This window comes from Dermacentor silvarum, chromosome 1 (genome assembly GCF_013339745.2).
Source record: "Dermacentor silvarum isolate Dsil-2018 chromosome 1, BIME_Dsil_1.4, whole genome shotgun sequence".
Classification (NCBI taxonomy): Eukaryota; Metazoa; Arthropoda; class Arachnida; order Ixodida; family Ixodidae; genus Dermacentor; species Dermacentor silvarum.
The window spans coordinates 66,312,177-66,339,706 of record NC_051154.1 but is presented as its reverse complement, the minus strand read 5'-3'; the positions used below and the strand labels follow the sequence as shown (position 1 = coordinate 66,339,706).

The 27,530-nt window shown below is 47.7% G+C and overlaps 1 protein-coding gene across 1 annotated transcript in view; it reads right to left on the bottom strand.

Annotated features, from left to right (window-relative positions):
• LOC119464873 (uncharacterized) overlaps positions 1-26,819 on the bottom strand; it is a 59,069-nt gene extending 32,250 nt beyond the window's left edge. The window contains exons 1-3 of the mRNA XM_037725759.2: positions 25,533-26,819; positions 23,528-23,792; positions 22,855-23,204 (exon numbers count right to left, since the gene is read on the bottom strand). Of these exons, the coding sequence (XP_037581687.2) occupies positions 22,855-23,204; positions 23,528-23,792; positions 25,533-26,543 (1,626 nt within the window). The 5' untranslated portion in view covers positions 26,544-26,819. The remainder of the gene's footprint in view (positions 1-22,854; positions 23,205-23,527; positions 23,793-25,532) is intronic.
• Between the last annotated feature and the right edge of the window lie 711 nt (positions 26,820-27,530).

The window sequence follows — 27,530 nt, the reverse complement described above, 5'->3', positions numbered from 1 at the left end:
TTTCATGGAGCCCCCACATCTCATACTTGAAGAAGAGGCTTACCTCCATCGCCCATGTACTAAAGCTTCTTGCCGATAAAACGTGGGGCCCACCGTAACATCTATGCTTCAACTATATAGGACGCTCTTCCTAGGATACTTTCGATATAGCACACCAGTGCTGTCCAATGCTAACAAAACTAACATCCATGTCCTGTAGGACATGGATGTTAGTTTGGCTTGGCCTTGAATGCTCTGTAGAGCATTCAAGGCCAAGCTGTTCGAACATGTCTGAGGCTGCCTCGATGTGCTTCAACCATAGCAACAATCGCCATGGCGAGAGACCACCCAATAACGACTTATATAGCTGTCGACGCACTCCGGGTGCATGTTCGCCACATATCCAGCGTTCCTGACCACCATCTCATCTCGCTCGCTTGCCGGAGAAAAGACCCAATGCAGCGTTTTCCAGATCAATTCCGGCTAACGAGCACCCTTCCCCAATGAGGTACTCGCCTGCAACAAGAACCCCATCCCGTCTGTGGTGCTTGAAAAAGACTCCTGTGTACATTGCTGTTCCGGGAATTGCGAAGAAGGCTAGCCTAACCACCGCGGCTCTGAAGCAGATCACATTGTAACTTTGCATTCTTCGTACGCTGACCGAATCTGTATTTACACGGACGGTTCGGTCTCCGAAAGTTCGACGGGCGCCATTGTTATACCATCTCGATGATGGTATCATCATCAAGTTTAAGTACCGTCATCAATTTTAAGACATCCCAGGTCACGATATCTACAGGTTCCGAACTGGCCGCACTTCGCGCTGCTGTGAAATACATTGAAAAAGAACCCCCTAGCAAATGGGCAATACTTTGTGATTCGAAAGCAGCCCTCCAAAGCTTGCGAGGTTTACGACGTGGAAAATTACGACCAGCTGGTGTCCCAAATCAACGAAATTTGCCATTGCGTTTCTGAACGAGGACATGATATAATCTTTCAGTGGCTGCCGGGAGATTGCGGCTTCGTTCGTAATCACCTCGCTGATGACGTTGCCCGACGTGTCCAGGCTGGAGCACCGACACTCCTTATGCCTTTATCGAGATTAGACGCTGCAAGAGAGCTTCGCAATCTCGTGCATACTATAACGTTGAGTTAGTGGCATACTCCGCAGAACTCTAACCCTCGTTTACACAGCCTCGACCCATCACTGAAACTGAAGTTACCAAAAAACCTTTCACGACGTGATGCGACACTGCTGTGTCGGCTGTAGGTAGGAGTAGTCCTCACTAACTCCAGACAACTATCGAATTGGAATGGCGGACTCACCCATGTGCGTTAAGTGCAAGTGTGAAGAGACCATCAATCATCTTCTGTGCTACTGTTCTGTGCTACAACGCCAGACTCTCCAGTGTGCCTTGAACAGACTGGACGATAGGCCATTTACGGAAGCAAAGGTCTTGGGAGCTTGGCCTCAGCTCATCAGCGCATAAAGCCATTCGAGCTCTTCTTCAGTACCTCAAGGCGACAGACTTGTGTGCCAGGCTGTAATATGCTGCACCTAGCTTAGCTCTCTCTCTCTCTCTTTCACTCTCCGATCCCCCTCCCCACGTGTAGGGTAGCAAACTGGACTAAATCTGGTTAACATCCCTGCCTTTCCTTCTTCCCTTCTCTCTCTCTCTCTCTCTCTCTCTCTCGCTCTCTCCGCAACGCGGTACACGGCACGAATGTTTGCAGCAATATGCGTGTCCGTGCGCTGATTTTTTTCTGGGTCCTTTCCTCTAGATCGGGCCGCACGGCCACGCGGCCGCGCGGCCGCGCCCTCGACCCTTCCAAAACGTTTCGCGACTAATCTGTTAGAACAGGGTGCATATGCTCTCGCGCCATGAGAAAGGAGGTTTCTCAGCTTTCGCAGGCACCGGCGCGCCACGCTTCTCGTCTCGGAGGCCACGCGCGGACTTCTCGGCAGTGCCACAAGATGGCGCAGCGTGTTTAGAAAGAAGCACGAGAGAGGAGCCCGGTTACTGCATGACGCTTTTCTCAGCGTTCCCACGCACGGCGCGCCATGCATTTCGGAGGCCACGCGCAGGCTTCACGGCGGCGGTGCTTGATGGCGCCGAGTGTTCTTAGGGAAGCGCGAAAGAGAAGTCCCGCTGCAGTACACGCCTTATACATAACTCGTTTCGACGGTGGCAAAAAGTCACAAGTCTGCGCGGCACACGCAGTGCAGTCACAGCGTAAGCTGGTTGAGCGGCGCAAGAGTAGCTCCAATTTCGGCACCACGCACAACAAAGTCTTCGCGGCAAAGTGTCTTGGCCTCGATTTTGACGAGAACGATCTGAACTGTCCGCCCGGCATCGGCGTCGACGGCGAGCTGCGGCTTGTAATGCTCCCTGCACAGCAGTCTGCTGAGCCCGATTATGCCTGGTTGTAGCCGCGCACGCAGCTCTACGATTCGCTTCTTCTGCAGCGGTTCGTACCTTGCGAGGAGACGCCATAACGTGTACTGAAGAGGTACCCAGAATACGTGGCGCAAATCTAACATCGGGATAGCGTTGATTGCGCGCCTCGTCTGAATCGCATCGCGTCTGAATCGCATCTCGTCGCACGCAGTGGTTGCAGGCAAGTTAACTAGATTGCGCCAGCATACTGGCGGAGGTTCGGGTCGTCTGCCTAGGCGCGCAGGCGCAGAGGCGCAGGGCGCGTATAAAGGAAATTTTTCTTCTGCCTGATAGCAAGTGCTTGCGTGGCTCAGTGGTAAAGTATCCGACTCCCACGCAGAGGGCCTGGTTTCGATCCTGGCGGAGAGTGGGTACTTTTTTTTCGCATTTCCGGCGATAGCGGTTACGGGGCGGCGGCGGAATAATCGCGACCAGAAACGGCTATTGGAATGAGCCCATAACAGCTTACGCTGTCATACGTTCTGTCGCTATATTGATTCAAAGCTAACGCAATAACCATCGACACTCATCGCGAGATGGTTTTTTTTTTTCATGAAAATAGCTACTCTGCTTTTATTTTTCAGAACTTCAAAGAAAGCGTGGAGGATCTGAAAAAATTCACAGACGACTATGATACTCCCTAGTGCGAAATTTGAGCGCAGCTATATACGTCTTTTCATTTGGCATTTGGATATATTGGCTAGGGCGGATGATCTGTCTTGTGCACCACGTTGCAAACGGAGCGAAGCGTGACGCGACTGCCTCGCTAATCGGATATCGCGAGAGGCAGCGCCTGGGTGACGCCTGGGTGCGAATCACAGCAGCCGCTGCCGACAGACCTCCGCTCATGCAGCACTTCGTTTCCATATATGGTATCGGTGGACGAGCTCGCCGCATGGCTTATCGATGGCGTCATCGATCAACAGACGACGCTCCCTACTCTGGCACCATATCGTGGCGATCGTAGAACACGTCTTGCGCGGCAGTACGCTTTTCTTCTCACGATTTTGCCACACCCTCCTCCTCCACTTTCCCCCTAACGCTCTCTTCGCTATCGCCGTCTTTCATCCCCTGCTGCACTCCGCGTTCGGTCGTTCATCCTTCGCTGTGCTCGTTCACTCGGTTACATCGAAGGAAGCTGACAGGGACGCTGAACGCAGGAACGGGCGTCTAAGAGCTGCGCTCTAAAAGTACGACGTGACTGGGCCAGCGACATGAATAATCTGTATTGTACGTGGACCGAAGGTATGAATATAGTCCGCAAGCGAAAATGAATGGCTAAGAGCCGACGGCCACTACAGTCATCTTGGACGTATTGCCATCCACCGCGAAAGCCTGCTCGTCCTTTATGCAATCTGTGAGCAGAAAATCTGTGAGCTGACAGAGCTACAAGAGTTGTTATGCGCTATTTATCGCTATATCGCGGGGCTGCATTTGCCCCGTCGCTTCAGCACACAGTGATGCCAAATTCCAAGCCACGAACGTTGTACTTCCTCACAGCCTGTTCATATACATCCTTTCCGCGTGTAGCATCTATGATTCGTTCAAACCATGTTTGAGGGCACTAATGTCACTGCACGCCAGCATAGAGCTTCCTACAAATATGACTTTGGTTCTACAGTGTCTATCGGTGCTCGGTGTTCAGTGGCGCAGCGAGCATGGAAATTATGAGCAGTGCATGCATCGGCCTATAAACGTCGTCCTTCCAGCGTCAAACGCCCTTTGACATTGCTAATTGCTAATTTTCATCAACATGTTGCGTTTGAAATGCTGCGATTCTAAATAATTACGCATGTGTGCCGACATTAATGGCCTTGCTGGTCTAAGAAAATTATGAGTGCTTGGAAATCTAGAAAAAATAACGCGTAATAAATGACGTCACAAAAATCTATGAAGCCACAAGCACAAAGGTCGGACAAATTCATGTACCAATCACCTTCATTCCCATGGTAACTGAACATTCGAAACGCTGGAGTTGCCTCTAGTAATTTTTGTAGGAAACTGTATGCGCGCAAGCGCCTAGTCACCACGTACTTTTCCAGATATCGGGCAATTTTTTTGGAGAACCGAAAAATGAAAACGACAGTATCTACTTTCCTGGAAAGAAATCAGTTAACTATGTCTAAATAGACTCTACAACTTGTCCATTCGATGCAGGTTTTGCGTTTACATCATTTTAAAATTTGTTTAATTATTTATTTTAATTAATGACTTCATCTCCATAAAAGCACGTTGAATTGCTTGAAAGCACAGTAGACAATATTCGGCTTGTTACAGTCGCGTAGTGCACACGTGTTTTTAAAGCTTGACACGAGTCAGCTGAAACACCCTGTATACATAAAATTCACCACCAGTTTTATGCTGCAGGGCAAGCAGTCGAGTTTAATAAAACCCTCGCCTATAATTATTTCTACAATTAAAAAAACTTCCCCTTTGGTTCCCGCGGTTTAATTTTTTCTTAGCTTCATCCAGTGACGTTGTTTAATTTTTCTTAGCTTCACAATCCAGTGACGTTGCACGTCACTGGATTGTGTTGCGGAATAGTGCACGTGGAAAGCAAACGCTCTTTTCTTTACATGCTGGCTTCCTTTGTCACCAATGATTAGAGCTTTTTCTTTATTTTTCATTTTTTTATATTTTATTGATTTTCGAGAGGAGACGCAGCCAGGTGTCACTGTGTTTAAAAAATAGGGGAAAAAAGATTAAGGAGATGTATACAAAAGTGCTTGATAAAAATCACGTATAGCATATCTGATTAAATCAAGCAGGCTATAGGTGACTATTTGTCACTGCCTCGTTTCGAAGGGGATGCCATCATCGTCATCATTATCATAGTATATAAACGACCGCGTATTATTTTTGCTTGTTCTTAAAGTAAACGCGAAACTACCGGACGGTCTCTACTAAACGATCACGCGTCACCACGGCCAAAGCGGAGGAAACCGTGATAACGACCTCATTTCACGGCGTGCTGAAGTGCGCGGGTATTTCCCACGCGGTGTGCGCACAAGCCGATTATTGCACACGCACGCAGAAACTGGTGCGCAAAGGAGGAAGCTCGCTGCGAGCGATTCCCTTCAACGTTGCACAGCTCTTTGCAAAGCAAGATAAACAACCTGCAGGCTATCTCCGCCCAGACAAAAGAGCAATTATAAAGCATGTATTGCTACGGATTCCGGAACAAGCAGTGCGGCTCTCGCGGCTCTACTGGGCCCGCATTAACGCCACGACGGTTCCTAAAAGCAGGTGCCAACCAGTCGTGATGCTGGACATTATATTAGCGAAAGTGGCCGGTCAATGACAGGTATCTGATCTATTCTTCCGGGCCGGACACTTATGCTCCTGTTCGGGCACTGGAAGGCGCCGTAAATGCGGCAGATGCGAGCAGCCACCAGCCGAAAAACATTCAATAAAGCTTGCTAGCGAACAGTGACCGTCTCGTCAAGCGCGTTCTGTACTACACCCCAGTGCAAAAACGTAAAGGAGCTGGCCATTGCCGGCAACCGTCTGCTGGCCTTTGGTTGTTTGCTATACGACTCTTACCCCCTGCCCTTCATAGGGGATCAGAGCCATTGTTTTGACTTGAAACACGATCGCATGTGTGAAAAACAATTTGATACCGAAGACGTTATTAGTGCAGAAGTGGGCACACCGAACGAAGATGTTTTGTCGCTGCAACAAGAGCGATCTAAGCTCTTAAGAAGACGCCATTCCGATGATTCTTGAAAACTTGTCGGCTTCAGATAATGCGAATCGTGGCCAATCAAGAAGCCAGTGGCCTTACTACTATGTTATGTATGTATATATATATATAATTAAAACTTCGAATATTAGAGTGTGGGAGAGAGCAAAAAATGCAGAAATGTGAATAAATCTCGAATTCGTTTTCAGGTAAAATAATTGACACTGATGAACTAAAATAAAAGCAGAAATACACAATTTTCGATATTTCTTAAGGCAATTGTTTGGTGTCTCTATTAAAATTGTTGATTGCAAAATAAAACAACAGCGGTTATGAAAGCGTTTCGGGCCGCAATTCATGCAGGTTATTCGGGTGATCGAATGAATGTGTTGAAGGTTCCAAAGCAACACCCGTGTCCGTATTTTATATTGGTGTTTTATTTGGAGGATAATAATTTCTTATCAAACGTTATCATCCATCCCGCAGAGCGGCAGATCCAGGCGATCGCGGTGGATAACTTGGTAATCCTTCGATAACAAAGGGCAAAAAAAAGAACAGAAAATCAAAAGGATCGTTACAAAACCCGGTCCCTGGGCTATGAGAGGCGTCGTAGCCGCAGGGGTCGGGTTCGTTCTGACTACATTTAGTTATTTTATCTCGCACCTAAGCAGAAGTACACGAGAGCGTTAACATTCCGCCTACATCGGAATACAGCCACCATGGCGGGAAATTGAACCCGCGCCTCTGTGACAGATAGCCTCGCACCGACAGACAATAAGGCTTCGGAGGGAAAACCTGAGAACACAACACGGGCTTTCACCGTTTGCTGACATTGGCCGGTGCAGCGACATTATTCAATGAACAACAGCTCAGTGAACCCCTTCCCCCCCCCCCCCCCTTCTAATCTAACACTGATCCGGAAAAAAGGTGGTCGCCCGTAGCGGTTGTCCTGTCTCCACTTGTTACTCGTCACAGCGCAGTAACCTGCGCTATGTTATTTGTATTACGATCAACAACCAACATGCCCAAACCTATTCCCTTCTGGAGGCAAAGCAACTGTTTTCAATTCACTCCTTGGCGGAAAATTCGCTCACGAGGGCACTGAATTAAATATGCAAAAAAAAAAGAAGTCACAGCTCCTCACGCAATAAACGAGCGATTATAATGCGATAGCATTATGAGATCCTATAATTCGACGATTGCCGTTCGACATCCACATGACTTCTACCTCATGGTCGTCTGTGAGCTATCAAGGATGACCCTATGATATACTGCGGTTGTTACTGCTGCTGCTACATGGTCGTACCACAGTGAGCGCTACTAAATACGGTGCAGGTACACCACCGCTATTTTTTTCTTTCATACACCCTTCGGGGTGCTCCATTGCACAGAGTCGATGAATTGAAAGATCTTGGTGTGTACTTCGACAAAACGCTAAGCTTCTCTTCACATGCTAAGTATGCGAAACAACGTACTCGCGGTCTTGGTATTGTTTGTCGTATACCCCATAACTTCTACACCCCTGTTGCCTTTCTGAAATTGTATTCTACTGTGTCCCTTCCACTACTACAGTATGCTTCTGTAGTTTGGAGCGGAAGTGCAAATCAAATTCGGACCTCATTGAATGCGTCCAGAATAAACTGATATCTATTTTCCAGCACCGCTTTCGCCGTTCTGGCGACCATAGTCCAGTCCTCTCAAATGTACCTCAACTCACACCTCTAAAATAAAAACTTAATAAATCAGACCTTTTGTTCCTCTATAAGGCGGTCCATGGCATTATTAATAAATCAGACCTTCTGTTCCTCTATAAGGTGGTCCATGGCATTATACAATGCGCAAAGCGTCTTAATCATGTCCAATTTTCCGTGCCGCAAAAGTATACCAGGCAACAGTCCGCATTCTCTGTCCTATGGTTCGACTCCAAAAAACATGTAATAAGTATTTTGCCTCTATTGACATATTCCAGAGTACATTTCCTGTGTTTTATACCGGGTGTTTCAGTGAACACTTTCAAAAGCTTTTGAAGGTTGCCTGTGGAAGATAGCACAATTCTAGTTCATGAGCTGGTCTACTCGAAGAAGCGGATATTACTTGCAAAAAAAATCGAAATTCACAATCGACTAATTAACAAAATTCACTAATTAGGTTTTTAACTAATTACCTTATAGCCCATATAGCAATTTACTAGCCGTGGAGTTCGCAAGACGGATCCACTTGGAACGAATTCTCAGGATGACACCAGTTTCGAGATATTAATCCCCGAACTTTGCGGAGAAATGCATTGGCGTTCCAGTTACTTTTGCGGTTCAATGCATAAAACGACGTTTTGTTAATAAAGTAACTGGAACTTACCTTCTTAGGTAGCTGTTCCTGGCCACTAAAATAAACATTTCATTGATAGGTCATTCCACGCCAACTGTCCCAAACGTGGCGCTCGACCAATAACAATTCTCTCGAAAATTACAAAAATATCCCGCGTATATAAGCATTAGTTGTACATCAGTTGTCCCGCCAACATGCTGTGAGGTGAAGTCGAAGCGCGAAGCAAAATATTGCAATGGTGCGACTCAAATTAATTTTTTTTTCTTCGTGAAAACGTAAATTACTTCGATTAAAATTTCTGTGGCGAAAGTTGTTATGCTTCTCAGTTATTTACGCTTTTCTGCGCACTTTTCCATAGACCACCTTAGTGTGTTACCAACATTTGAACATAGGCCAAAATAGCGTGTTTGCCAAAGCGAGGCTTTTATTTTAGAGCTTGTGGACAGCACACCGGCAAAAATGAAATATTAGAACATATTACGTTTTACAGAAAGTTCTATAAAAATAATTGCAGGTTTCCATTTCCTACTGTGACCGTTTTTTGTGAAAAATTTCCCGACAACGCTATAATTGCGCAGTTTTAGCTCGGTTTAAGGATTGAAAAACATAAAAGCATTTTGTGAAACTGTTTTATAATGAAACCAAAATGTTCAGACAACGCAAAAAGGCAATGTTTAAAAGAATGCGCGACACGGTCGATTTTTGGCAAATTGTTGCTTCGCACATGGTTTTCCAACGTTTCGTGAAATGCAAATGGCCCTCACGGGCGCAATAAATTTTGTTCGCTTAATATAGTTTGGGAGAATACTGTGCTGGGAGTACTGTGTACTTATATACATGTAATTCTTTGTAAGCTTTTGAGAGAAATGAATATAGTTCGAGCGTCATGGTTGGGACAGTTGACGTGGAATAACCCTGATTTATTGATCAGGGTCAGCCTTAATAGCATTAATCGTACGCCTCGTTTATGCATCCGCTGATGAAAAACCGTTGCAACGCCTGCAAGACCCCTCCATGTGGTCAAAAAAACTGCCTATTAAAGACATTCGAAAAACCTCTCCGCGAAAGACTGCTTCATGCAAGTGAGTTCGATAGCATTACCGATGATAAAGGCTGTTTCACATGCTGCCACTAGAGCGAAAACAATCGGTGCGGTCGCACGCGTCACCGTGCGTCTACTGCCGCGACCATGACACCAATGGTGGTAGGAGCATCGGCGGAGGAGTCCTGATCGCTGTTCGTAGTACGCTTGCGTGCGTGTGGCGTTTGGACTTGGAATCCGTGCCTTAACCTGTATGAGTAGACCTGTCCTGCGGTGGGGCAGAGCGCTTACAATAAGGTGCATTTTACATATCCCTCTGGACAAATCCGCCTTTGTTCCATGAGCATTTATCATCGATTGAGGACTTCGTCATTTCTCACCCTAAGCATAAGCTTATAGTTCTTGGACATTTTAACGTACCTGGAATACAATAGGATAGCCTGTAAATATCTCACATTAACAACTATATTAACATAAAGATCCAATCTCCTTGATTTTATTTATTTTAACAACCTTCAGCAGTTGGACCGCATGCCGAACTCGCCTGGCAACATATTGGACTTGTGTTTGTCGAACATAGAAAGCGTTCGTATCTTCCATGGTGAGACTAAACTTGTTCGAGTAGACAAGTATCACTCTTCTCTTTCAATTGGGGCAATACTCGGACAAGGCTTCAAAATAAATGCACCGAAAGCCTCGGCCTCTCCGCAGTGTAATTTCCCCGTTGGTGATTACGAGTAGATCAGTTTTTATTACTCTCTTTCTAATGCAGGTTGGTCCCCTATATTAACGCCAGGTATTGCGAATTGTCCCGTCTGACATTTCACGAGCGACCTGCAGGAGGGAATGCGTATGCATGATCCCCTAAAGCGAAATCGCTCTTCAAGCTACCCATTTTGATTTTCGACTGAACTCCGCATGTCACTGAAATGCAAAGAGCGTGCCCACAAAACAGCGAAGAGCAGATCGGGGAAATGGAAAGCTGAATTGTAGGAGTACTAATATCTCCGTAATAAACTATATCCCTGTGATCTGATTAACTACATTAGCTCAGTCTAAAATTATCTTTCTAAAAAACCTAGAAGTATGTGAAAATGTGTGCAAATGCGGTCAACATAAAGTAAAGGAGGTACTATATCTCTGTTAAAAAGCAATCATGAAAATATCGAAAACATCTCAAATGCGTTCGCACAATACTTTCAATCAATTTTCAGCAGGAACGGTGGCGCCATTTCGTTTGAACTTTCGCTGCCCAGTGGCGATGCGCCAAGCACTGCGTCAACTGTAGTGAAGAACTTATAGTCAAAGTCGCAGTGCAAAGCCATCGCTGCCATGTAGCCCTGGTGGTATTCCTATGGCTTTAATTAAATTATTCAGTGCTGTGCTTACTCCAATATTAACTTGCATATACAACACCTGCCTCAAAACACGAACATTTCCCATACCATGGAAAATATATCGTGTCATTCTCGTGTACAAACTGCCTAGAAAATAGACGTGAAAAACTACAGACCGATATCTCTCCTCTGCTCTGCCTCGAAAATCTTTGAGTATCTCCTGCACACATTAATCCTACGCAACAGTCTAATACCTAATAAACATGGGTTTAACCCGGGCTGTTCAGCAACAACAAACTTCGCCCCCTTCATGGCCCACGCATAGAAAGCGGTCGAGAACAGAAGGAAACTGGACATTCTTTACTGTGACCTGAGCAAGGCGTTTGATGTTGTCAGTCACGTCCCGTTGGTCCGAAACCTCTCTGACTACGGTGGCTCCGCCTCATTAATGTCTTTGCTGCAAGACTACCTGTCAGACCGACAATGCTATGTTACCTAGAACGGACAGTTCTCAATCCAGCAAATAGCTACCAGTGGTGTGCCACAAAGCTCTGTCCTAGGACCATTTCTCTTTTGTCTATTTGTAAATCATATATCCGAAATGTTAAAGAACTCGTCTTTCTTGTTTTATGCGGACGACATAAAGGTATTCAAAGAAATTCACAACCTTCGTGACTGCATTCTACTTGAACAAGACATATCCGCCTTTGATGACTGGCGTGCGTGCAAAACAAACCGGTGTTAAATGGCAAAAAGACGACAGTGGTGTCATATACGTGCAAGACTGAAGAAATCCGTTTCCTTTACCACCTGGGTAAAGACTCTGGGGAGTGCGAAGTTATTGACCTAGGAGTCATCTTTGATTCCAAGCTCGCGTTCTCGCCCCCATAAACTGTATCACTAAGCGCGGCTTGTGCACCCTCGGCACACGTCGAATCTCGAGGGAACTTAAAAATGCAGGTGTATTTCTTAAACAGTACACATTCTTCTGCCAAACTTTGCTAGAATATACCGTTCATAAGTACATGCCGTTCTAACAAAGATCGAGTAGACAGAGTTCAAAAGTAATTTGTGTCTATACTGCAGTATACTATCAGTGCTCCAGGCAGGTCGGCCGTGAACAGCAACCTCGCTCTCAGTCCTCGCTCGGTCTAGAAGACCTGGACTGCAGACACACGAAATCTGACTTGACCTTCTTATTCAAGCTTGTAAATAGCCTCATTGATTGTACGAAAATATTAAATGGCGTTAGTTTAAGAATTCCGCGAGAAATAACGAGTGTGTCTTGACCTTTTCATGTATCTACTTCTGGCGTCTCAAAGAATCCTAAGGATAAAATTGTGCGCGCCGGCAACGAACACTCACTCGAAAATGACATATTCCACAAACAACTGCCCACTTTCCAAGCAGCACTCGAGTCCATGTCCATAATTCATTCTCTAATTAGGTTTTCAATTAGAAATTTCAATTGTTTGTTTGTGCGTGTTATATGATAACCCATTACCGTAAAAAAATATGTACTTTTTATCCTTGTTTATCGATGTACGAGGGGCGTTCAATAAAGATTTCCCCTGACTCACTTCTATTTATTGCAGGATGCTGAAACTGCGCATGTGTAATGACATAAGTCACTATAGGTCACGTGCCAATGTGCAACTCTGAACTAATAACGGTCTTTCTTTTACAGGTGCTGAAGTGGTGTGAGGTGTGATAACGGATGCAGTGGAATACAGAGCAGTCATCAAGTTCCCGCACTTGAAAGGCCGCACTCCAAGGGAGACATTCGATGAGATAAAAGAGGTTTATGTGGCGGATTCCCCATCATATGATGCATCGAAGAACTCAATTCAAATGCGGTTGGACTTCGGTGGAAACGGCTTCGATTGCAGGGCGACCCCACCCCGCTATCGATGAACACACCATCCAGCAAGTGGAGGCCGCCATTTTAAAAAATCGCCGCGTAACCGTTCGAGACCTAGCCCAAAATTTCAAGATTAGTGTGGGGTCCGTGGAAAAAATCATTCAGGACCATCTTCATATGCGTAAGGTATCCGCTCGCTGGGTTCCCCGGCTGCTCACACCTTTCCAAAAGCAGGAACGAGTCGAATGCTCCCAGGCTCATTTGACCATGTGCCATGGAAACCAGGAGGACTTTTTCAACAGACTGATTACACAGGATGAAATCTGGGTCCATCACTATGATCCGGAGACTAAAGTCCAGTGGATGCAATGGAAGCACTTGGACTCACCGCCTCCAAAGAAGGCACGCGCCCAGCCCTCGGAGGGCAAGGTCAAAGGTCATGCTTACAGTCTTTTGGGACCAGCACGGAGTAGTCTTGATGGATTACCTAGCAAAGGGTGCCACGATTACTGCTGCAGAAATTGCGGGAGGCCATCAAAAGCAAGAAACGTGTCATGCTCAACAAAGGTGTCCGCCTTCTACAACACAATGCCCCAGTTAACAACTCACATATTGCCCAGATGGAAGCACGCTGCTGCTGCTTTGAAATTATCCGCATCCCCCTTATTCACCCGACCTCGCACCATCGGACTTCGACCTCTTTCCAACAATGAAGTCATGTTTGAACGGCAAGCATTTTCCAGATGATGAGACTCTGATTTCTGAAGTCACAACATGGCTTTTGAAGCAACCTGTCGACTTCTACAAGCGAGATGTTTACAGTTGCATAAAAAGATAGGAGAAGTGTGTGTTCCTAGGTGGCACCTATGTAGAGAAGGACTAATAAATCTGCAAAGTTTCGTTGTTCTCCGTCCACAGGAAGTGGGTCAGGGGAAATCTTTATTGAACGCCCCTCGTGTATATATATATATATATATATATATATATATATATATATATATATATATATCTGTCTTGTTCCCTTTAACAAAACAAGTCACAGGCCTGCGTGGCTCACCCAGCACAGTCACAGTGTAAGCTGGGGCAGCGGCTCCATAGGAGCTCCATTTTCAGCCGCACGCACTAGAGGGTCTTCCCGGCGAAGTCTCTTTTGGTCGTTTTCATGAGAACGATATGAACTGTCCGCCCGGCGTCGACGGCGAGCTACGGCTTGTGCTGATATCTGCACAGCGGTCTGCTGAGCCCAACGTTGCCTGGTGGTAGCCGCGCGCATACTCTACGATTCGCTTTTTCAGCAGCGGCTCGTACCTTGCTAGGAGGCGCCATAAAGTGTACCGAAGAGTAAGCACAGGTACACAGAGACTACGCAGCGCACATCACATCCCTTGACCCGTGGCACGATACGATGCTAGTGATGATGATGATTATTATTATTATGATTTATTGGCATCCCCTTTGAAACGGGGCGGTGAGAAACAGTCCCCTAGCCTGCTTGATTTAATCAGGTATGCCATACATGTTTTTCATTTTAGCATGTTTTATAAATCTTCTTAATCTTATTTTTCTTTCTGAAGACAATCCAACCATTTCTTGGCCAATCCCCCATAGTGGGTAAGGAGCCTGGCGATAACTGCGATAGACACCGGCGGCGGCGGACACCATCGCCAACCAAAACGGCTATTGGAATGAGCCCATAACAGCTTGCGCTGTAATACCATATATGCTTGGTGCTACCGTGCATCTTCGATTACTTCTTTGATTCATATGTATTCTTGTTGTGAATAAGCTACAGTTGCTTTGACCAGATATCTATTTCATGCATGTACCGAACCAAATACTGTCAGATGGGCGTTTGACCGGCTTTTTGTGTATATTACCGCGATAACGATAAGGGCCCCCTGTCGCAGAAAATCCGGTGTCGGCGTCGGTGGCGGTGTCCGTTCGGGAAAAATAATCCTGAACCATGCATCCCGAACCACGTAAACCCTCCGCGTGGCGCATAGGCGTTACTCGAATAATTGAATTTCTGAAAGTAAAATGCATCAGCAAATTCGTGAAGTACCACTTAGACACAACCTACAGACATGATGGCGTCGGATTGTAATTTGAATATGAGAAAACATAATTCTGTTACACGGTAACTAGTGGGAGCGGCGCGCCCCGCTCGGTTCCTTCCAACACCACCCAGCTGGCGCTCGCCTCCGCGCATCCTCGGCAGCGGCGGATCCCGCTGAGCTCGCCTTCGTGCATAGCATTCACCGCCAGCGTTTGCATGTACACATTACGGTAAACATAAGCTGCAGTTGCCGGGAAGCGTGAGAAGAAGTCAGGGATCCTTGAGTGATATCGTGTTCCACTCTTAAAGGCGAAGCTTAAGCGCCCTCGAAGTTTTAAAGTGCAGCCCTTACTCGATCGTTCCTGCGGCGAGCGTCGGCGTGGTCCCTCGTAGCTAAGCGAATGAGCACAGTGAAAAATGAAAGCGAACGCGGAGCGCATACCGGGAGATGAAAGACAGCGATAGTGAAGAGAGCGCGAGGAGGAAAGCAGAGGAGGAGGTTGCAGCGGAATCATGAGGCGAAAAGCGGAGGAGGAGGGTATGGCGAAAGCGTGAGAGGAAAAGCGTAGTGCCGCGCAAGACGGGCTTTGCGGCGACGATGTCTACGAGATTGCGCCAGAGTATCGCGCGTCGTCTGTATGAAAAAAAAAAAAAAGCACTGCATGAGCGGAGGTCTGTCTGCGGCGGCTTCTGTGTATCGCCCCTACGAGTCACGCCCGCGTGGCCTCTCGCGATCTCCGGATTAGCGAGGCAGTCGCGCCAAACTTCGCTCCATTTGCAACGTGCCGTACGAGACATATTGTCCGCGCCAGCCAATATATCGCGAAATGAAAACACGCATACAGCTGCGCTCAAATTTCGCATTAGGGAATATCGTAATTGTCTGTGAACTTTGTTTGTTCCTGTATGTTTTCCCTCGTCCTTACTATTCTCTTGTAGTTGTTTTCAACTTAGTTTTCTTTGTTACTGAACTCGTGCACCATTATGCAGACATTGGTGTTGATCCTATATAGGCACGCTAAGTACACAATTATTCAATTGATTATAGATTTTTTAAACATGTATACAAATATACAAAGCGAAAAGAAGGAAATTAGCAGGCTGTCAACTGCCCCGGGAAGGCCCACAAGGCCTGCCTACTATTTAAAAAGCAGGAGATACAAACATAGAAATTGAAGATAGCAAGAAGGCAAGGAAAGAGGAAAAAACCAACAAGATGACGGACCACTACGACAAAGACTAGAGCAAAGCAGTAGGAACAGAAAAAAAAATCGCTTCAGGTCACAGTAATTTTAAAAAGAAAAAGTATACTCGAAAATGAAAAAGAAACGTCCGAGGTCTCGTCACTCCGAAAAAAAAAATAATGTGCTCTACAAAAGGGAAGTCCGTTTTTTCTAGAAAAGAAATGAGGACGCCATGAGCCCTTCTTCGTCGAGACGCAGAACCTCTGGCATACACGCTTTCATCGAGGGTCGTACACAGCACGCAAAGACAATAGTATCTCAGTGGCGACGTGCGCTGTGCGGGGAAAGCCGAAGCCTCCAATTTCAAGTGTTCAAGTGCCTCACAGGAACCACAAGAAGCGCCAAACCGATTCTCCTACACGTCGTTATCGGTGTAGGCGCTCACACACAAAGACAAAACCAACATTTACGCTGAGTTTTATAGCCCTAACGCCACGAATCAGTTCTCGACCACGAACACAGAGAAGAAATGATCGCTATAGAGTGTGCCATGCAGTGATTACTATACGGAGTGGGTACACGTTGACCACACCTATTGATATATACCAACGCCCACACCTACACGAACCCCAGCTATCGTTTATTACAAACACCTCAATAAGCTCAGTGAGGTCGAGAGCGTTGCGCAATTCAGTGCGCCCGCTGCACACCCGCCCCGTTGTCCCCCCCCCCCCAAAAGTTGCATTGTGAATGCCTCCCTACATCGCTGAGTGCCAAATTTTGACCTGTATATAATGCTATCGCTTTAAAAAAAACCACAAAACTCACAGAGCAAGTCTGAGAACTAAAGAAAGCATATGAGCACAGCAGATATTACTGCTAACAGTGCATATCACAGAAAGCAACAACAATAATAATAATAATAATAATAATAATAATAATAATAATAATAATAAAGAAGAAGAAGAAGTCAGTTTCGCCCGAAAGACGCAGCATCCATTGCGATAGCAAATTAGTATAGAGCTATACGAAGCAAGGATAGCAATTTAACGGGCCGTATAGAGTTGTAAACATTTGCTTACTAACTAAATGGACAAGCACGGTGTCACACGCGCACAAGCAAACATGAATACATCTCGCTGAATGACCGCGGAAACTCGCTGTGAAAACGCCGCAGTGAGAAAGCGCGCCAGCAGCAGTGGGCAAATTGACCTTCGGGCTGTCTCTCGTCTCGCTTCAACAAGAACTAAACGTCGAAAGCACAGCGCATACAACGCTACCGGCACTCGGCGCATGCACTTTCTCGCAAATCGCTTTCTTCGCCGACATCGCAGATCGCTTTCAAGATAGATACGGCGCCCGCGCGGCCGCGCTGTGAGCAGCCGCTGACGGAGCAGAACGCACCCTCCCCCTCCCTTTCCCTCTCCGTCGCCTCGCCCCCGTGCCTCGCGCGCGAAAGAAGACCGCACCCTTCCGGCCTGCCTTCCTCCCTCGCGTACGCTACATTAAGCCGCGATTGCCGGCTCACCCTCGTACGCTTTCACTCACACACACAGCGTACGGCGCGCGGCAACGATTTTATCGCCGTTGGACTTCACACGGAACCTCACGGCGACGGCGGCGGCAGAAGTGCGCTTGGAGTCTCCATATAATAATAATAATAATAATAATAATAATAATAATAATAATAATAATAATAATAATAATAATAATAATAATAATAATAATATCTAATTGAAAGGAAAATAATCTGCAATAACAGTGGATGTTGAATGTATATCGACGCGGTGGAAACGATTCTGAAAGCCTCAACGTACGTAGTGGCTCCTTAATCGGTAGGCCATGCCACTTCAGTAGCTTGAAGGTGTTTTCGCAGCAGGTCGTTGCATGGCCTGCTAAGAGTCGCCACAATGCGGTGTATATAGCTGTCATATTTATCATGATACAGACGTGACCAGGAATGCAAGAAACAATATCTGGCAATGACTGAAATTCGTCATGGCGCCATATTTTCGCCCATAGCAGTAGTCAACAGACAATGAACGCAAGGAAAGTACAGAGGAAATTGTTCCTGTACTTGAAATGCAAAAAAAAAAATAATAATACGGAAAGTGGAAATCACAGTTGACGAAAAGACAACTGGCCCGCCAGTAGGAGCCGAACTCACATATTCCCCATTGCGCGCGTGCGATGCTCCAGCAATTGACTCTATGTGGACCCTTTTCACGGCGATACCATGGGCGCCGCCATGTTTGATCAAGTGGTGACGCGTCCATTGCTTGCCTGAGCTGCCTCTGTTGCCTCCGTGTTTATAATGGATGTGCCTGACGCCGGCGCGGCTCAGCAAACTTCTGTTTCGGCGTATATCGTAGAGGGTGACTGGGTGAACGACACGAAGTACTCCGAAGGCCACACCTTCGGTGTAAACGTACATGCTTTCGGAGCTCATTACGCCTTGTCCAAACGGCGTGAGTAGCGCATACAGTGCTTGTACTAAATGCAGCGCTAGAAATCTATTCCAAGCTGTCCAAACTTTCCACTGATGAATTAAATCAGTATCATTTTGTTTTGCTCTTCGTTCTTTATTTGACAAACACTTTGAAGCAGCGGCTTGTCATGTTTCTGACTCAGTAAAGTTCCTGGATGCAGCCACTACATGATAGCTTTTTTTTCTGCCTGATCGCTCACGCGTGTGCTCAGTTGCAATCATTTGTTCTTGCTATGCACAAGGCTTGGAACGTACATGTGCTGTACTTTGTAATAGCTAGTAGCAAAGACGTATTATCGCTAGTTACTCGCTCAATCTGTGGACCATCGCGTAACGTTCAGCTTCGAACATTCGTGTGCATGCTGCCGCTGTAGTCGCCATCACGCATGCTACGGCGCATTGATTAAAATGTGCGCCCATTCAATTATTGTGGATACGATTGTGATAGAGTGGGCGTAAGTTTGCGTGTGAGTTGGGGTAGATAATGTGCGAGAAACTAACTATGCCAGGAAGCGGCGCTACTTCCTTTGTCACTGTGTAACGAGCGGGACTCACTCTTGGCGACGTTCCAGTGTTGAAGTCCTCGCTTTGGAGGTTAGTGATACAAAGCTCGCGGATGAGTGAATCTTTTTTTTTATCCTCCAAAAAAGCCGTGCATCGCAAAAAGCCGGCAACACAGGCAGTCCTTATGTGGCAGCGGTTCATGAACTTGGTCACACAGATGCATTCCATTCCTTAATATGTCAGTTTCTATTTTTGCCTCCAACTACAGCACACGTCTTCTCTCTAGCGCTCCACATTTTGCAGCATGAATGGAGCACAGTGCGCTTGCGAAAACCCAGTTGCATTTCCGACAGCTGATTGCACAGACGCAAGGCAGAAGTGGTAATAGTTTCGTATTCGTGCGCTTTCGCTGAGACAACGTGCAGCGCGCCGCAGAAAGTACCATCGCGTTCCTCGAGAGCAAACCGTTCAGCGAAAAGGGTCTAAGCGGCGGACGTACCCCTGTCCAGTTCTAGGGTATTTGCGTACTAGCTGGGAGTATTAGCCTGGTGATAGCTTGTTTAGCTACCTTGCCCACCTTGGATGGACGTCGCCTGATGTCGCACAATAAAAACCGGGAGGAGAGTCAACTTGGGTCACTAGACGAAATGTATCACTGGTTATGTGCCCGAACAGACAACTTCGGCACAGAGTATGTGGTATTGGCGTGCGCCCATTCTTGGCCAATCCCCCAGAATGGATATGCCAAGTTGGCACAAGGGGTGACACAAGGGTGCCGTTATGACAACAAGATATAGTGTATCATGGTACATTCGAAATTGTGGCTTGGCAGCGAAATTGCCACTACATATGTCTGCTAATGTGTCCATAAGTTTCCTGATTCACGGATGGCATGGGGATATGCAGCAGGTTACACAAGAAAACTATCGCTGACTTTGACAATTTTTTCTTCATGACTGTTTTGTTTATTTTGCGGGGAAAAAAAGTTGATTGCTAACTGTTAAAATCAAGGCCAGAGATTCCCTCCTTGAATTTACCGCCCAATTAAACAGCAGCGTTGGTACGTCAGCACGACGTCATGGGTTTACAAATATACTAAAGCATGTTTAGACTGGTTCTGTGGGAAGAAAGTTCTCGTAACTCGCTAGCTCGAGTCACTTGCTTCTTTATAATGAGTATGGGCTTTGTTTATCAATAAACTATAAACCTGTCCCGAACATATGCTGAAAAAATCTATGGCATCACGGGGAAATTCAAATTGATGCAGCTTCACAGGCTGCTAGTGCAAAACTTGAAGATGAAGTCCACTCGCACGTTTAGTTCTTCCGTCTTTTCTGGTTTGGAAAGACTGACCTTTTCAGTGTCCCAGAACTGTAATTTAAAGTATTATCTGTTCCTTTAAAATCGATGCGCTTTCAAGCAGGAACTGTGCAATGCAATTATGTTGAAGGTCGTAAAATTAAAGTTCTGTACTTTTTTATTTTTTATTTTAATTTATAAATCTGCATGTTATCGTCCTGAAGCAGCGCAGAATGGTCAAAAATGTTCATGGTATAAATTTCAAAGAACACACGTCTACCAAAAAAGACGCAGAAATCTCTGAATATTTGAACTCCCTTTTCTGTCCTCAACAGCTAAAGCTGCTGTGGACGGTGATGACTACCTTTTTTTGGGTAGCGCTAGCAAAGAAACCCATGAGAACACCACGTCTGGCACAGCATATATAGCGCCTTACAGACGTTGGCAGGGGCGGGCGACATCGTACGAGCACGCGTTAGATCGGCGAGAAGCTAGAGAGAGATAATTTATTAGAAAGCCAGAGAGGTCGGCCTGAGCGAGCATGCTCTCGCCTGCTACTCTGCACAGGGGAAAAAGGAAAGGGGACAAAAAAGAGTGATGGAAGATGATGATGAGGACAGGAAGAAGAGACGCATATATGTATACACTAACACAGTGGTTTCCTTAAAGTCTTGCGTCTAGTCCGGAGACTTTAGGTGAGAAGATAGCTTTACCTAGAGAGTATAGCTCACGTTAACGAGCATTCACACAATTCATGGTTACGAAAATTATATATATCGCAATGCTAGAAGGCACTATACGTATTACTTTTCGGTCGCCGTTTTGGTCCACAATTCATATCATTGCACGTGGCGCGACGTCTGCAACGTGCTTCTATAAACGCAGCCTCATTGGCGCAAGCTTGTAAAAAACTAGGGCAATTTGCACCGGAAGAAGGCCAAAAGGCACAGAAGGCCTGTAACAAGTACGTGACTGTCAGTCTCTTGCAACAGGAAACATCCCTGCACCTCCAAGCTGCTTTGGGAGAGCAACGTCGATGGTGGTCGCACGGAGAGCCGCGTCGGGAATCAGCTTAAACTTGAGTCACGACCCTTTCATCGCAGACTACAGAATGTTCCAGTACTTCCAAGAGCACATAACAGCTGTCGCTGTAAAACAAGATCAGAGCACACATATAAAGCGGAATCTCGCCTCTAAACTGACATCCAGCCCGAACGTGAAATCACAGCTCTATAGAGAAGGCTTCTGATGACGGCGCTGTCTAGGCGACAAGGCGTCGACAGAAGGCGGGCAATACTGTTATGTGGCATATGACCAGGATTTTGCTCCTTTCTCAAAACAAGCACTAGAACATATGATGCTTCACTTGCATGCTTTGCTCGCACGTTTTACAGATAAAGATGTAAAATGCGCAATGCACGTTTGTACACGAGTTCACAGTCAAATTGCCAGTATCCTATGTATTTCCATATCAGATAGGTTATTCAGCGCAAATACTATGCGCCCTCTTTTGCGCGGCGCAGACTTTCAAGTATCATTTAATACGTTCTTTACATGAACGCGACGTGAGAAGATCGAGTCAGGATGAGACAGCCCAACCCGGAAGCGTTTGCACGCGTTTCTGCTAGGCGTGTCAGCGGTAGTGTGTCAGCGGTAGCCTGTATCGGAATGAGACAGCAAAGCGTGCGTATCCAGCTTTTCTCGGCTAGTTAGGACCGCCGACTACACCCAACCGCGTTTACATGCATTTTCGCAAGCAGATTGCTCTGACCCATCGCAACCCTACGTTTGCTGGGGACGTATTCTCGGACGATCACTTTCAGGGGTATAGTTTCACTTTCGCGGGATGTTGCGAGAATCGGCACTCGTCGTATGCGCACAACGGTCAGACAAGCGCGAGAAAGGAGCTCTCGTTGGCTCTCGTGGGCTGAGTCTCGCGAAAGTGAAACTATCACTGAAGATGATCGTCCGAGAATACCACCCATGAACTACCATTCAACTGCATGAACACAAGGCAAACTTCCGCTCGACAAGCTGACTCAGTCCACTTTTGCTCAATTTATACACACAGCCCGATTGCTTTAGGTTATCACAAGCAAATGCGAGAATGGCTATTTTTACATAATGACCACCTAATATTTTACGATTATCATCGCACAGTGACTGCGATAACGCTGTTAAGCAAGGCAATCGTCACCTATTTTCACAAGCTGCACTATACAATAAGCCGACTTTGCCACAGGTGTAAATCGTGGGCCGCCCTTCTGCTATTGCAGCAAAGTTAAACCTGTCAAATCCAGCGCGCACGCAGATTTACTTGGGCCACGGGGTCACCGTTTTCTTTCTGAGGGAGGGATCACGATGTTCATCTTTCACTAAACGCGTTCGGCACGCTGATTCCGATGCGATGGTAAAGCCGCACTACCTCAGCAACGAACGAGACATATTTAATAAACGTTTCCTTATGTCAGGTGAAACATGGCAGATGCTCGAAGATCAGTTTCCAAACGACAACAAGTAGGCGCACGCACACACGCACACACCCAGCCGCCGATGGCGGTCCACCCAGGCGGGCGAGAGAGGAGCAACACGGAGAGCGCCCCCAGTGTAGAGGAGCACGGGCCAGCACGGGGCCAGTTTACTGAGCTCAGCGCCCCACCACAGGGTTCGAGGTGAGCAGAGCAGGGATGACGATTGGGATGCCCGCGTCGAGGCTTCGGGCCGCGGTTAACGACTGCAGGCCAGCCGCGCTCACGATGGGCGTCACGGTGGCGCTGACCACGGTGGAGTGCGGTAGCACCACGGCAGCAGCAGCGCGCTTCACTTCGGCGTCAACGGCAAAGTACCCGGCCACACCTACGGTGAGCACGCACAGCATAATGTACAGCTTCATGTCGGTACACACGAGATTGCTGTAGCTCAGCGAAGCGATGGTGCCGACGGATCGCCACAGATGGCAGCTGGCGAATGCTGCCTCCGGGTTCTGCCAGAAGGCCACGGCGTAGAAGGCTGCGCCATAGGAAACGTTTGCAGGTGCCGGAAAAAGCACGCCCGACTGCTGCCGCTCTACGACTCTGGGTTGTATTGCTTACGTTATAAGGTGTGTAGTCTTTAAACGCATCCATCGGCTGTTTCGCGCTCGCCAACTGCTTTTCAATATCAACTTCAACGTGGAAGTGTTGAGTACGTCATACCTTCGCAAAGCTAAGCCTTTACAAGCGCTAAGGTGATCTGACCTTACAATGTTTTTCATGCACACTTCATGAAAGTCGTAACTTGCGTCGCCTTCTGGAAAGGACGCGCAGCGTTGTTGAGCAGACACAGTGACTTACAGATGAGGTGCGTGGTCCAAGCAGCGTCGGCGATGCCCCAGACCCCGGAGGCGACAAGTAGGACGAGTAGAAGGTAGCCGGTCTCGTAGCTAAGCATGATAACGATCATGGCCACGTTCACCACGGCGCCGAGCAGCACTATCTGTGGCCGGCCGGTGAGGTGCAGCAGCCAGCCGAAGCTTAGCGAGAAGAGCGCTCCAGACACGCCCAGGCTCACCAAGAACAACCCCACGTATTGTACGCCCCATGTGCATGTGATGTATGCCTGCAACGCGATGTACAAGGCACTTGGCGCACGAATGACTATCATAAGAATACGTGCATCAGACGTTCTGTAGCCCGCGAAAAGAACGTTGTTCCCCACTACGCATAAGCCGCAAGCTCGTTGTGAAAGGTGACATTAGGCAAATGTTATATTCCTAGCACAAATACTCGACACGGATGGGTCTATTCCAGTCCTTTTCACAAAATGTATTGCTCTCCAAGCCTACCTGCCTAATTGGAGCGATTTCAATTGCCTTGATAAGATCAAATGATACCGGCATCACGGGTTTCCAATGGGTAAATGCCAAACCGTTGGGAAGCAACTCCTCACAAACTGCACCACATGACAGGATAGCCAGTGTACTGCACCGAATAGCAAATGCACTGTAACGATAACCAAGCATAACGTATTATATCTGTGCTTTGATGTGAATATTATTAAATGTTTTTCAGTCAACACAGAGGGAAAAGATCGGCGACAGCGTTATGCAAGCACTGAAAGGTCGTTATGTGCATAAAGGCTAAACCACGCACTGTTTTATACCGCTTATATAAAGTTTATATTGGGTCACATGAGGCGGAACATTAGTGGGGGTTCAAAGGAGGGTTGGTTTGAAAAGAGCGGATGCGAGATGGAGAATGCGCTCATTTATCTCGTATGGTCCAAGCGCAGTGATGCCCCTTACGAGCCTGATAACAAAAGTCGCAGCTTCACCCGAAAGGCGAAGCATCGATTACGATAGCAAATTAGTGGACAGATGTAAGGATAGCAGTTTGATCTGTCGTGTGAACTTGTAAAGATAGGCATACTAACTAAATTAACAAGCATGATGTCACGCGCGCACAAGCAAACATGAACACATCTCACTCGATGACCGCGGAAACTCCCTGTCAAAACGCTGGAGTGAGGAAGCGCGGCTGCAGCAGCGAGGGAATTGACCTTCGTGCTGCCTCTCGCATCAACGCGAACTAAGCCGCGAAAACATGGCGCACGGCGGACTCTGCCCCCGGAGCCTTGCGGATCCTTACGGCAATGGCGGGCGCGCGCGGCTGCCTGGGCCGCTCAGAGTAGGACGCCCCCCCCCCCTCCCTATCCTCCCCCCGGAACGTTGCGCGCGACGGAAGACGGCGCGCTTCCTTCCCGCTTTCCGCCCTTGCGTGTGCGAGATTTAGCCGCGATTGCCGGCTCACCCTCGCACGCTTTCACTCGCACATACAGCATACGGCACGCGGCGACGATTTTATCACCCTCGAACTTTATACGGAACCTCACGGCGACAGCAGGCGCATTTCTGCCGTATATGGACACTTCATGGAGTGTCCATATAATTGCTATCGCAATAAAATCTAAGTACAGATATTTTTTTATCCATGCGCGCCATATAAAAAATGTATTCCGCAAATATTACCCGTCCGAGATGTGCTTAAGTTCTGCCGGTACTGTGAAGTTATGTAAAGCGTTATGTTTTTGTTGCTGTAGACATGAGCGTTTCACCACATATATGGCACGGGCTGTGCACGTTTTCACCTCTCGATCATGCTCAGTAATACTAGAAATTGGCAAATAATTTCACGGCATGCTTCTAACTGTAACATGGCGCAGCACTGGTGCTCTCGTAATTCCATCAAAAACACTCTGAGCGACAGCGACCAATACATGGCAAGTGCGCGAGTTGGCTTTACGTGTTTCGCGACGCTGCTCAGCCCAGTCGGGCAGACTGCACGGGAATGAATCACGGACCTTCGTGAAGTCGTCCGCAATGAACGCAATCTCCAATCCGCTGAAAATGGTCAAGGGGATGATGAATAACTGGTACGGGTTCTTCATGTGTCGCATGGTGAACATGAGCAGTTGCAGGGACGCCCTGTCGTGGCGCTGCACCTTGCGCTCAAGCGGATCGAGCATCAGGAAGACGACGAGCGCGGCGATCCAACCGAAAGCCGTGTACACCACGCACAACTGAAAGCGGCTCGTCACTGACGGTGCTGTCATGTTGGTCGGAAGTGTCGTTTGAGGGCAGAAGTTAACTCCACAGCTGGTGCGCTTGTCACTGCTGGCCTCCTGGCTCACCACAGTGCCATCCGCAGTGGCACTGCCGGCCCCGAGGACCACGTAGGACAGGAGATTTCCAAACACTTGGGACAACTGACTGAACATAAGGAAAACGCCGAAGAAGCGGCCCAGCGCCGCGTCGGCGTTTTGGCGGTGTAGTCCGGCGTACTGGGATGCCAGCTCGGCCACGTACACACTGTTGGCCGTGCACAAAGGCCCTGCTCCGAAACCCAGTACAAAAGACGTGGGCAGCACGGTCACCCAGTGTGGATAGAAGTTGGCGATGAAGTACGGCGTATAGAGTAGAGTGCAAGCACCAATGGTAACTTTGAGGCCCGCCACGCTGATGAAGAAGGGCGCCAGGAACATACACGAGAGCACGAACGACGATGAAATAGCGCTCAGCGAGACTGTGCCCAGGCCACTCTCGACGTTCAGCACGTTCGTCTGCAGGTGGCTCAGCGACAGGAAGGCCGAGTTGACGAGGAACGAACTGGCGCTCACCACGAGCAGGTTTCTGCGCAGCCGCTGCTTGCGCTGCCGCGGGTCCCAGCAAAGTCCTTCCGCTTCGGCCGGGGACAGGACGCCCACGCTGCCCCTTGGCTCTGGCGGACCCTGGCCCGGGCTGCTCGCTTGCATGCCGTCACCCCGCGTCTCTACGGCACATTGCCGGCGGACGACGTGGCACGCGCTCCGCATCTATGAGGACACATCTTGCGGGCCCGTCTGTGCTCGACGCTACGCGGCAGCATGGCGCTCGCACGACTCGCTGCTGTAGACCAGGAGGCGCTCAGTGAAATTGGCAAGCCATCGCGCGCGCGAGCTTCTCCACGCCGCCTTCTCCTGAACCTCAGCTTCTCCAAGCGCCCACCATGGTCTTCCGGTGGGCTGCTCGGCGCACTCTACGCAGAAATTCGAAGCGGGAGAGAAACGCCATGCACGGCGAACGCGCGCCCTAGGCCAAGCTTCGGCATCTTCCTCTTCCTCCACATGTTCCATTGCTGTAAGCGCTCTGTCTTTTTATATGGGCTGCTAGAAGCACCCACCATGCACCACTACAGTTGGAATTTTTTTAAAGCGACGCTTTCTCCGCCTCTTCCGACCACTTTGTAAGTGCTGGCTGCTGTATTGCAAGATGGGTCACGAAGGGTCAGGGCTCCACGAAGGGCCAGGCCTCGAGCTATCCTCATTGGCCATGTGGTAGTGGTGATTGACTGGTATGCTCGGTTGAACACGATACCACTTCTTGCTTGCTTGCTTGCTTGCTTGCTTGCTTGCTTGCTTGCTTGCTTGCTTGCTTGCTTGCTTGCTTGCCTCGGAGAGTGGCTCATACCCGCTATGGGGGAGTGGCCAAGAATCGGGTGATTTAAGAAAAAAGATTACATGAGTCTAAAAAGAAGCACTATTGAGAAGTTTTGAATAGCTAGAAGAATGAAGTTAGATAAAATTAAAGAAGTTAGCAAAGAAATCGTCCTAATTCAATAATATACCTAACAACAGGTGCACCAACATCCCTATGATAATGTCCCAGAGAAGAGGCTCCCAAAGAAAGAATACCGGGAATCATTATATTCACTCCAGTAGCATGAATTTTTTCTTCTAAAGTATGTTTTCTTAATGAAGAAAAACGGCGACATGACAGGAAGAAGTGTTCTATAGTCTCATCCTCACCACAGTATGAGCGCA